The sequence below is a fragment of the Microtus ochrogaster genome, chromosome 4 (assembly GCF_000317375.1).
Source record: "Microtus ochrogaster isolate Prairie Vole_2 chromosome 4, MicOch1.0, whole genome shotgun sequence".
Lineage (NCBI taxonomy): Eukaryota > Metazoa > Chordata > Mammalia > Rodentia > Cricetidae > Microtus > Microtus ochrogaster.
In genome coordinates, this window is record NC_022011.1 from 49080031 (window position 1) to 49092422 (window position 12392).

Here is a 12392-nt window from a genome sequence, read left to right on the forward strand (position 1 = left end):
ACCAGGAGGCAGAGACAGATGGTTCTCTATTCTACAAATCAAGCTCCACGCAGCCCAGAGTACATAGTGAGTCAGACCCTTTCTCAAAACAAAGAAACAAAACCCAAACTAAGTAAACAAAAAAGAAACAGAAAACAAGGTAAACAGAGAGTGTGAAATGACAGCTGGACCAGACCTCCAGCGTATACATGTTCGTGAATACTTGTGCACACATACCCATACATACATGAACACACACACGCACTGCTTAAGGACCTCTGACTTGTATCCCTGGATCTGAAGGTGGCCTTTTTATCCACGTCTCCCCAGTCCCTTTATCTTTTGACAGCTTTATTAATAGACTCTACACACCACGGAATTCACCCGTTTGAAGTGTTCGATTCAGCGGGGTTTTGTATTTTTTAAGAGTCATGTGTCATCGACATATTCTACAGTTCTATAATAACTTGGAAAATTCTCATCACCTAAAAGACAACCCCAGACCCATTGTCCCCACGCCCTCTCTTCTGCCCCAGGCTCTGACAACTACTATGTATCTTCTCTGTGAACCTGCCTGTTCTGGGGGCACATGAAGGGGCTTATACAGTGTGGTCTGGCCCTCCCGTTCTGGAAGTTCATCCACAGTGTGATATAAACCGGAACTTCAGTCCTCTGGATAGCCGAGGGCGTGCTGATGGACGGCTTGTGTTGTTTGTTCATTCACCAGCTGAGGGACATGCATCTGCTTCCGCCTTTGGGCCCTCATGATCTTACAGCTGCGAAGGGATGAATCTGTGGACACACACAGCCCCAGTACTTTCAGATTGCCACCTGGGAGCCAAGGTTCTGGGTCATGTGACAACTCTGAGTGTGTTTCACAACAGCTGATTACCGACCTTTGAGCTTGTCTGCAGGGGCCAAGGGGAAGAGCGTGGGATGTGGAGCACCAGGAAGGATCTCAGTGGGGTGGGGACAGACAGGCTTGAGGACCTTTGAGATGAATGACCCTCAGCCAGAGATGATGGAACGAAAAGATCTCATGATGTTTAATGATGGCCCCAGCAGAGAGGTGACTGTGGAGGGAGGGAGAATGGGGAAGTTGGTGACTCCAGAACCCAGGGGTGGGGAGGGCCAATTAAATCCACTGGCGGGAAGGGCGGGGTGAATGGCCTAAGGCTGGGGAGAAGTACCCCACCGGCATAGACACCTCTGAAATGGTTCAAGGAATTCTTTTCCTCCCAAACAGGAATTGTCCCACACTGGATGGTGAAAGGACCTTCAGTCCCTTTCTTGAGCTCTGAATTTGGCAGATTTCCTCTGTATCCCAGAAGGGTGGAAGGCAGATGTCCTCACAGGGGACACAGCTATCCTGGTAGCTCAGAGATGGAGCAATGCAAAGGTCCCTCCCACCGCCTTCCGGGCTTCATGGGGGTGTGTGTCCCTAGGAGAGGGACAGGGGAAAGTCCAGGTACTCTGGAGAAGAGGGCCATACATGGTGTAGTGGCTAGGTGGCTGCCTCAGTTGTGATCCTGGGAAGGGAGGCTGAGGAAGCCATCTCCCCTAGAACCTTCAGAGCAGCCCCAGCCCTGTGTCCTAGCTGGAAGCGCCCTTCCCCCCTGTCCGCTTATGCCACAGCCCAGCAAATAAGGAACTATTCATTACATCTTTCAAGGTTTTTTGTTCCATCAGCAAGGTGGTCACAGTCAGGCTGTGTGGGCATGGTCCCTACAGAAGGCACACTCTCTCTGTCCAATTCCCTCTCTTCTGGCTTCTGCACTAGCACTGGGAGCCAGAGAAGGTTATAGTGCTTGGTTGATCTCCTAGAAGTGAGGGTATAGAAAGGGTCTCTGGGCCCTCCATACCCCAAGCTTCCTGTGAATGGTTGGTCTGGAGCTTCAGCAGGAGGCAATAAGGCTGACCTTGACACCTGTGCTGGCTCTTCTTGCTCTGACCTTCCTTTAGTGAACCAAAACATCCATTCACCAAAGCCCAAGAAACTTTAATACGGCCCTACCCAACCTCCCAGGTGAAGTTCCATGAGTTCCACGCACCAGGTTTCTCTGGGAGGCTGGAGTCTTCTTTCTATCTACTTCACCACTAACCACATGCTTTAATCCCACTGCTCAGGTCCCTCCCTACTCATAAACTTTGCACAAACACAATTTAACTATAAATGTTCTTTTTGTGTATGTGTGCATGTATGGTGTGTGGTGTGGAGTGTATGCCTGTGCCCGAGTGCATGCGGTGTACTTACATGTTTACATGTGCTTGTGTGTGCACGCATGTGTGTAGAGGCTAGAGGTCCTCCTAATGGCTCTCCATCTCACTTTTTGAGAGAAGGTTACAGATGCACCCTACCAAACCTGACTTTTATGCAGATGCTGGGGATTTGAACTCGGGTCCTCACACTTAGCCTGTACCCAACATTCTTTTAATTCGTGTTTCTTTCATTTAGTGCTTGGTCGTTTGTGAATTCCAGCAAGCTTCCGCAGAAGCTGTGATGGCTTTATGCCATGGCTGTACAAACTTCCTCAGTATGAGACCCCCTACAGAGTAGTGACCATTCTGCAACAGGTGGATCTTTTGTCTTCCTGTGGGTCCCAGCATCTCCCTGCTGAGCTACCCGTGGCTGGATGCTGAGTTTACTGGTCACAAAGAATTGTGGACATCATGCCAAGGGGCTTTCAGATGTGTTTATACCATGTGCACCCTCTGTGATAGTGGATGAGGGTCCCCAGTTCTCATGCAGTCTCACCAAAAACCCTATGTAGTTTGCTTTTTTGAAAAAATTTGTGCTAGATTGAATGGATGGTTGGTGTCTAGTGATGTTAAGGGTACTGCTCCGGTCACCTGAGCTGTGTGTGCTTTGCTGCGTCTACTGGAATGAAGCATCTGTGCTTATAAGTATCTCTTGGGGTTACTGGTCCACTTTCCAGAGGAGGGTGGCTCCCAGGAAGCCCTCTTACAACAAAGCAAGCCCTCTACCATGCGTGCATTGACGTGTTTCAAGTTTGTCTTCCCTCACACCTTGGTGTAGTTTGAAAAACAAATGCTGTTCTCCATGGTTCACCCTAGTTTCTAAACTTTCCCTTTGTGCCTAACAATTTTCTATCCCATATAAGACATCAGTGAAGCTGTTTGATAACGTATAATATGATCTAACTAGATTTTACCATTCATGTTAGGGTTTACAGTTTTCCCAACATTGATTTTATTTTGTACGATTGGATTCAACTCTCCCTTCTTGTTTTTCTATACACACAGTCAGTCGTTTGGAGAATTTATTCAAAGTTTTCACTCCTTGTTTCTCTATAGAGCCTCCACTGGCACAGATCAAAGGGTGGGACACACCCTGCTTTGTTGCTGGGCCCATTGCTGGCCCTACTGTCTGACTGCAAAGCCCTAAGTCAAGAGCATCCTGTCTGAGTTACTGCTGGTTTTAGGAATGCTTTGGTGCCAGGCAGAGCAGACCAGTGTCTCCTGGTCCTGCTCATGAGTATCATGGCTTTTCTGAACATTTTAAGTCCATCTTGTCCAATGTATGCTGGGAGAGCTAACTGATGGTATATGTAGTGGACACGTAGCTCACTCAGGGGACACGTGGCATGGGCACCCTGATCCATCAATGCAGAACAGACTTACATGAATACAGTCCTCCAAGATCCTGGTCTTAGTGAGGACTCTGGATTCCTGTTTCAGAGGATGCTCTCAGGCATTCGCTATGAGGGTGTAGCTTTGGCACCTGTGACTTCTGTGTTCCATGTCCTGGGTTCTTGTTACTGGTTCTTGGACCTGTTGCTTTTCCTCCCTTCGAGCATGGTTGTCTCCCATCCTTTTCTGACATTTACTTACACACACACACACACACACACACACACACACACACACACACACACACTTTGTAGAGGGCCAGGCATATGACTCAACAGGCAAAAATACTTACTGCACGAGCCTGACCACTTGAATTTGCCGTCCATTACCCACTGGGAGCAGTGAGTGGCCGCACATGAGACCTCAGCTCTTCTTTGGAGAGCCTGGAGATGGAGACGGGAGAACTGGTCAGAAGCTCGGGCCAGCTCACCTAAAGTACACCATGCACAAATATCAGGAAAGGGCCTCAGAAATAAGGTAGGAAAAGGGAGCCGACTCCCGTAAGTTGTCACCCCAATACACACACACACACACACACACACACACACACACACACACACACACTATAAAAATCTTGTGAAGCCCATCAGGCAGGCACGAGCAACCTGGGAAGACCCCGAGACATTTCTCAATCTTAGCCTTCTCCCTGGCACACACCTCCTCAAAGGCAGTTTGCAGCAGTGCTGAGGGAGCTCACCCTGCTTCTAGGTTGGAGCCTTTCTGGATCCCAAACACAAACTCTTCCTAGTCCTTGGCACTGACCTTTGGCCTTTAGCACTGCACAGCTGTGCAGTTAGCTTTTGAGTTTGATAAATTCTCATGGCAATAAAAGAAACTGGAAGCCTTATTTTCTTTCTTCAAAATTTATGTTCCCAGAACTTAGTGGTTGTGGTTGCAAGTCTGTGACCTTTTGCTGTTTGCCCCCAGTAGGATCGACAGTCCTGAATATCCAGATTGCCATTGCCAGAGGTCAGTGTTTCCCACACAGCCAAATGTAAAATATTTGACTGTAGCAGAACCTGGATATATTTGTCTCTTTTACATTACTGACAGAGCAAAGAACAGATGATTCATAAATAAGTGAGTTTTGTTTATGCTCGTGGCTCTGGGCATGCAAATTCCAGGTCTGCATCTGGCGATGATTCTCTTGCTGGCAATGGTGACACAGGTCCCTGGTGAAAGGCAGGAATGCTTGTGAGTGTTTATGCATATGTATATGTATACTTGTGTGCATGCATGAATATATATACATGTACCAATGAACACACATGTATGTATTACTATGTGCATGTGTGTGCATGCATTACTATTTATAAACATGCACCCGTGAATATACATATGTGTATTACATGTACATATTGCACACATACATGTGCTCATGCATGTGTATGCACTTGCATGAAGGTATATGCACACACATGGGTGCAAACACGTAGGTGTATGGATATGCACACATGTGTGTCCTGGTCCTCCCTCTTCCTATAGAACCATCAGGACTGACTGTGGAACTTACTGTCTGACAACTTTACTATGTGGTTTAAGTGAGATGTCCCCCCATAGTCTCAGGCATTTGAATATTTGGTCCTCAGTTGGTGGAATTGCTTAGGTGGATTAGGATTATGGCCTTCCTAGAGGAAGTATGTCACTGGGAGAGGACTTTGAGGTTAAACCTGCCATCTCCAGTGCCCTCTCTCTGCTTTCCTATTTGCCCTTTGAGACATGAGTCTTGACTGCTGCCCCCGCTGCCTCCCACCTGCTACCTCTGATCTTCCATTATGGGCTCCAAACCTCTGGAACATAAGCCCCAAATAAACGCTTTCTTCTCTTTGTTGTCTTGGCTGTGGTGTTGTATCACAGCAATAGCAAAGTAACCAACACACTGACCTCGTCTTAACTGCCCCAGAGGCCCCACCTCCCAACACTGCAGTGGAATCAAACGCCTATGATCTTCAAACCACGGCATCTACAGTCTTCACAAGCCATATCTCAGCAGCCTTTCCCACTACAGACGGTACTGGTGACATCTCCCCCGGTGACTGTGTGGAAGGAGTTGTGCCAGCAGAGGCAGCTGGCATATGGGGTCCAAAGACTTACTCCCTCTCTCTGACTTGACCAAACCCCAGGTGAACATCCATCCTGAACCAACTAGTTGACACAATGAAGCTTGCCTGCCGGGCCTCAGCCCTGTGCTCTCTGGCTCAGGGGTGCTGGGAGATTCAGAAAGAAGCCTGCTTACGCTTGTACAATGGTGCTGTCTAGAACTGCGCACCACACTCAGCAATGGTGCTCCAGCACACACCCCATATTTTCCCAGGCTTCTTAACTCTGTCCCTGCGTCTGTCTACCTTGGCACAAGCAGTACAGCTGGACTCTACTTTGCACAGTGACCCAGGGAAATAGTTGTTCCTTGAAACCCCATCCTCTGACATCATCAGACATCCATATCATTCAGCTGAACAGCCACTGTCAGCTTAGGCTGAGCCTGCAGGGTACAGAACTCAAAACACAGAATTTCGCCTGAAGGCAGGGAGACCAGAGTGGAGGGACAAGAGGTGTCTTCACCTGTGGGTGTGATGAGCGGCCCCCCGGTCCACTGGATCTCTGACAGAATAGAGTCCAGTGTCTGATCCTTGCAGGCTGTGGGATCTACTTGTAAATGTCATGCAAGTTCTTCTACCTTGGTAGCTGGTAACAAGGCAGCGGTACAAGTGTACTTCGGGTGTCACAGGTGCTTAGAACTTCTTTTCCTGTCCACATCAAATCTCCAGTGACCAGCTCACTCCTGACTGTCCTGGTGACTGGCTCCAGAGTCCTATCTAACCACAGATGATTTAGAGCCTTATGGGAAACAAGAAAAGTAAATGGGGTTATGCTTGACTTAAGCCAGCAAGGCAGGTCCTTTGCAAATAGAAGTGACCCTGAGCTGGGCTCAGATGCTTCTGCAGAGGAAGTGAGCCTCGGGAGGCCTCACTGGAAGAACAGACATACCCTTGGAACAATTTCATGCCTCTTGTGCAACCACGGGCCTCCAGGAAGTGATTATCTCCTGGGGATTGGGACACTTGGAGCCCAAGGTGGGGAGCTGGGGCTCCTGCTTTATAAGAGCGGGGTGCCTCTGCAAAGCTATAGAGAAGACTGGGAGCTGATCAGTTACCATGGCCCTGGACACTGCTACCCTCTTCATCGTGACCCTGTCCATCAAAGGCCTGCTCACTCATGCTGCTGACACCTGCCCTGGTAAGATGGACTCTAAGCCCCTGAATGCAGGTAACTACTTAGTGTCCAGGTGCCTGCCTCTTCTGAGAAGCTCCTGCCAGCTCAGTGTCACCCTCTGAAGACAGACTGGAAGTGACCAGCACCAGGTCAGGTGAAGATTTTATAGCCTGGGACTGCTGACCCCGAGGCCTGCAGTCCAACCTCAGGAGCTTCACAGGAGAAGATGACACTGATGTTTTCTACCTTCTTAGGGAATTCAGAGAGAAATGCTTGGAGCCTCTAATCTGGTGGCTGGCACACACCTTGGTAACTTTGGTAAAAATGTACACCATAGTCTCATATGGTACATATAGGCAAGGACTTGGGGTCGGGAAAATCCCTGATTGGCTCTGTCCACCCTGGGGACATTGTTCCCAGGCACAGGACAGCTGTCCTAGGTGATGACATGATTAGAGAAGGGACTCAGACAGCAAGGCACAGCCCAGTCCAGGGAAAAGAGCCAGCAGGGAAACCAGACGGGAAAAGCCTACAAAGGTTCAACCCTGCACAGAGAACTACAGGCAACTGAGGGAAGATGGGAGCGGGAGAGATGGTCCTCCCCACTGAGGAACACACTGAATGACTGTCCAGTGCCGAACGGTCATCCCTGTAAACATACACACCAGTGACATCAGATGGACTCAGTTATAGTCAGGAATACATGTGTACAAACACACATATATGCATACAATAACAATTAGTGGAAAGGAAGAGACCATGGATTTGAAGGAGAGCAGGGAGGAGAGAGGTATGTGGGAGGGCTTTGGAGGGAGGAAAGGGAAGGGAAAAATGTAATTATAACCTCAAGAAAAGAAAAAAAGTTTGGCAAAAAACACACCAAAGACCCGCCCTTTTCTGATAACTCGAGTTCTACAAGGGTGTGTACTCTGCCATTACACAATTTAACAATATTTTCAAAAATGTAGCAACTTCTGTTGGGTGCCAGCTGTGCCTTGAGGCATGCATATCCCCTCCCCAGAAGACCTCTTCTAGCCCAGTCATTCCATGGTTAATCCTCAAGACTGAGAGACAATCTTATGTTGATTGAATTTCTTAGCAAGATAGATTCTTATTTTTTTTTTTTAGAAACAGTAACCATTCACGAAGTTGTCTCTAAATGCCAGAATGATGGCAAGATTTTAGTTTTCCAAAGTCATTCTCTTAGTGAGCCCCTGCCACACCCCTATTCTTTAGGGAAACCATATATTTAAATGTGTATGGGTGTTTTATCTGTAAGCCTGTGCCTGCAGATACCAGAAGATCCTCTGGAACTGGAGTTACAGGCAGTTGTGAGCTGTCATGTGGGCATGGGGAACCAAACTTGGGTCCTCTGAAAGAACGGTGCTTTTTGTTTGTTTGTTTGTTTGTGTTTGTTTTTGTTTTATCAAGACAGGGCTTCTCTGTAGCTTTGGAGCCAGTCCTAGAACTAGCTCTTGTAGACCAGGCTGGCCTTGAACTCACAGAGATCCACCTGCCTCTGCTTCCCAAGTGCTGGGATTAAAGGCATGTGCTACTACCACCTTGCTAAGAACTATGCTCTTAACAGCTGAGCCATCTCTCCAGTTCCTACAACCGCTTGGGGGCTGAGGGGACAGAGTCTCAGGGGTCTTAGGTGATCTGTCAAAGGACCACAGCACTGGTAACTGGAGGACTCATTCTTGAGCAGGCTTCCTCTACTCACGCGATAGAGCTGTATCCTGAATTCCTCTCTCACCTGCCCAGCTTCCCGGGACAAGGACAGACCTAGTCGCCATCAAAGGAATCTGACTTCTGCCCCATTTCTGCAGAGGAGGCTGGGGATTCTGGCTGTAGCCATCTACCCACATCTAATGTGGCTGAGCTGGCAGTTGGCCTCAGGGCAGGTGGCCCAAGATAAACTAATTGATGCTTGTGCTGTTCTGCAGAAGTGAAAGTCCTGGATCTGGAGGGCTCCAACAAACTCACCATCCTTCGAGGCTGCCCTGGGTTGCCTGGAGCCCTGGGACCCAAGGGAGAAGCTGGTGCCAAAGGAGATAAAGGTGTGTTCTGGAAAAGGGGGTTGTGTGGAAGGTACAGAAATAAGGGAGGGGCCCTGAGTCTGGTCTTCTGAACTTGGATGACCACCTCAGGTCCTCTCTGACTCTGGGTCTTGCACTGGGCACTGGGTACCTTTGGCACAATGGTAAATGACAGAAACTAAGTCCATCCAGTCTGGGAAGATCCAGGAGGGTTTCCCTGGACCATCTTAGGTGCCTCCTGGTCTCCTACCTATGTTTCCTTCACTTGATCACTAGAAGACATCTAGGCAATAGGCACTTTGGCATCCTCACCTGCAAGCTGGGCTATCACTTTCTTCCCCACCTGCCCCAAGTGACAGAAGAAAGGCTCAAAAGGGACCAGCTCCTCCCTGAGTTGACCTCCTGAGAGAGTGGGGCATCCTCCATCTGGGGTCTGCTTCAGAACACAGTCCCTAGAGCCCAGAACCACGACCTTAGTGCCTGTGGGGACCTTGAGCACACTTGTTCTCCCCTAGTGGGAGACAGTGGTGGTACCCATGTTTCCTAAGTCAGACTCCGATGTACACTCGGGTTCAGCAGCAGAGCTGCCTGGGTGAACGTTCCATGTCTGAACGTTCCCCAGGTGGACCCTGCTGATGATCTTCTGGGGACAGGACAAACACGGACACTTCTGATACCACTAGAAGATGCCAGGCTTAAAGCTGATGTGGGTGGCCCCAAGTCAAATCTTACTTACTTGCTCGCCTCTGTGGTCCCACTAGGGGAGGGGATTTCTGTTCCCAGAACTTTGCTGAGGGACATTGGGGAAGAGATTATCCCACGACCAGAATGGGACAGCCAGCAATGGGGAAGGGGTGTTGACCTCTTACTTTGGGCCCCACTTTCTTATAACTAAGATGCTACCAATGTGCATTGCTGATTGGAGTCAAGCGGGAACTAGTGTTCCTGGGTGCTCTGTAGGGTTAGCGGGCCTGCCGCAGTGTCCCCGCAGTGAACTTGCTTCTCCTGATGCACATGTCCATCTGTAGAGGACCAACAAGTCCACTCTGTCCATCAGGTGACGACGGGAGCCTGGCATCCTCAAGCTGCTGCAGACACCAGCAGGGCTGTGCTGGGGGCCAGTGTGATTCCCGCTATCAGAACCTGCAAGGAGGACCTTGTGACCGCCTCATAGCTTCCATTGAGCCAGGAAGCGTCTTGGCTGGGTTTCTATGGCTGTCATAGAACACCACAACTAAAAGCAGTTCGGGAAGGAAAGGGTTTATTTCATCTCACAGCCTGCAGTCTGTTATCCAGAGAAGTCAGGGCAGGAATTTAAGACGGGAACCTGGAGGCAGCGGGTGATGCAGAGGCCGTGAAGAAATGTTGCTTACTGGCTCATTTCTCAAAACTTTCTCAGCCTGTCTTCTTGGCTCCAGCACCACCAGCCCAGGAGTAACACCATCACAGTGACCTGGGCCTACCACATCAATCGCTAATCAAGAAAATGCCCCCATAGGCTTGCCTTCAGGCCAGTCTGGTAGGGACATTTTCTCATTGCTATTCTCTTTCCAAATGACTCTAATTTGTGTCAAACCAACATAAAAACTATATAGCACAGGGTCGTTGGGCACGATGCAGCCACGGCTTTCTACGTGGACACTCTGTGAGGAAGATCTGCCCTCTCCTTGTGGAGACCTATCAGGACAGCATCTCTGAAGACACATTACCTGTCTCTGTCTTCCCCTGTGAGGTCGCTGTGGCCCAGGCCTGGGTCACTCAGGTTGGACAAAGGAATAATTGAGAGCTTACTGAGAGCCTGCCCGAGGCCCCAGTACCCAGCCTACCTCTGCTCCTTCCCGAGCCACGGGTTAGGCTATACCATCCTCCATACCCTCCATAGTGAGCCTGGCTATAGTCCCAAAGGTCGCTAAGGCCATCATGACAGGGTCAGGAGTTTACCATCTAAGCAAAGACTGTCCATGGGAATGATGGTGGATACTTTACTCAGAAAGTATATTTGGATTTGCAGGAGAGAACGGCCTCCCTGGACATCCTGGGAAGGCAGGACCGATGGGGCCCAAAGGTAACAGCCTGGCAGACAGCCAAGGGGCATTAATAGGTACCTCGATCTGTCATAAAGACATGGGGGTTGGAGAAAGAGATGGGAGGCCCCAGTGCCCAACCCGCCAATGCACCCTCCCCAGCCATGTGTTAGATTATACCACCCTCTGCATCCTCCACAGCGAGCCTGGCTATAGTCCCAAAGGTCACTAAGGTCAGCATGACAGGGTCAGGATTCTGCCACCTAGGCAAAGACTGTCCATGGAGACAATGGTGGATGATTTGCTCAGAAAGTACATTTGAATTTTCAGGAGACAACGGCCTCCCTGGACAGCCTGGGAAGGCAGGACTGATGGGGCCTAAAGGTAACAGACAGCCTGGCAGACAGCCGAGGGGTGTTAAAAAGTCACCTCAGTCTGTCCACGAAGAACATGGGGGTTGGAGAAAGAGATGGGAAGGGAGCCTGCCCTACCCCAAGCCTCAGTGTCCCTTCCCTGTCATAAACAGGGGTTGCCTGCCCCCACTCTTGCTGACTCCAATTCCCCAGCTGGCCCTAAGCGGTGCCTGCCTTAGGTAACCAGCCCCTTTGGTGAGTCTCCTGATCGTCAGATGCTCTGGGCGCCAGCATCTTGTTTTCTGCTTCCCCAGGAGACCGAGGAGAAAAGGGAGCACGTGGAGAGAAAGGTGAGTCCATGTGTTTTGTCTTGGGGGTGTCCACAGCTCTATGCAGAGTGAGGTCTGCCATGCTCAGCCATTCCTAGGGAGAGGGAGGGGCTCAGTGGGTAGAGTAGGTGGCAGGCGGGCACTACGACATTCAAACCCTGAGGGCTTACATCCTAGCTCCTACCTGTGGTCTAGCTGGGTGATTAGCAAAACTGAATTGAATTTTTTCTAATTGATGCTTACTTATTATTTTTTTTTAAAAAAATTATTAAACTCTAAGACAGAACCTCATGTTTTCTTTATGATTGAGAGGGAGCTACCTTAGTTCTGAATGCCATGGACATCCCTCACCCACAAGGCCTCCTGGTTAGACACTCTGGCAGAGCATAGTCTAAGCATGCTGGGAACAAGAAGGGGGTTATCTACTCCCATTGGTATCCAAGGCCTCAACAAGGGTGTTGTCAAGGACAGTACTTACCACAGCTGCAGAGGAAAAGCCAGGCAGCTGGACCATGTACCTCAAGAGGAGGACCTAGGCGAGTCCTGGAATTACCCAGCTCATGCATTTGCGGGGACTTAGGGGTCAATGGGGATGAAGCTGATGACCACACACTTACAACCAGATTGCTTCTCTCCCCTCACAGGAGACACCGGCCTATCTCAGTCATGTGCTACAGGTGACCACATCACCTCCCCTGTCCCCGCCTCCCCTTCTGGGTCCCTGCCATGTGATGTTGGGCTTGTTGCCTACCTTCTCTGAGCATACCTTCTGGGTCCCTGCCATGTGATGTTGGGCTTGTTGCC

General features: G+C 49.6%; 1 protein-coding gene across 1 annotated transcript in view; it reads left to right on the top strand.

The window, feature by feature from the left end:
• Positions 1–6785: 6785 nt before the first annotated feature.
• The window catches only part of LOC101990764 (ficolin-2), an 8921-nt gene continuing 3314 nt past the window's right edge, over positions 6786–12392 (top strand). The window contains exons 1-5 of the mRNA XM_005346206.3: positions 6786–6867; positions 8790–8903; positions 10894–10947; positions 11574–11609; positions 12233–12265. Of these exons, the coding sequence (XP_005346263.1) occupies positions 6786–6867; positions 8790–8903; positions 10894–10947; positions 11574–11609; positions 12233–12265 (319 nt within the window). The remainder of the gene's footprint in view (positions 6868–8789; positions 8904–10893; positions 10948–11573; positions 11610–12232; positions 12266–12392) is intronic.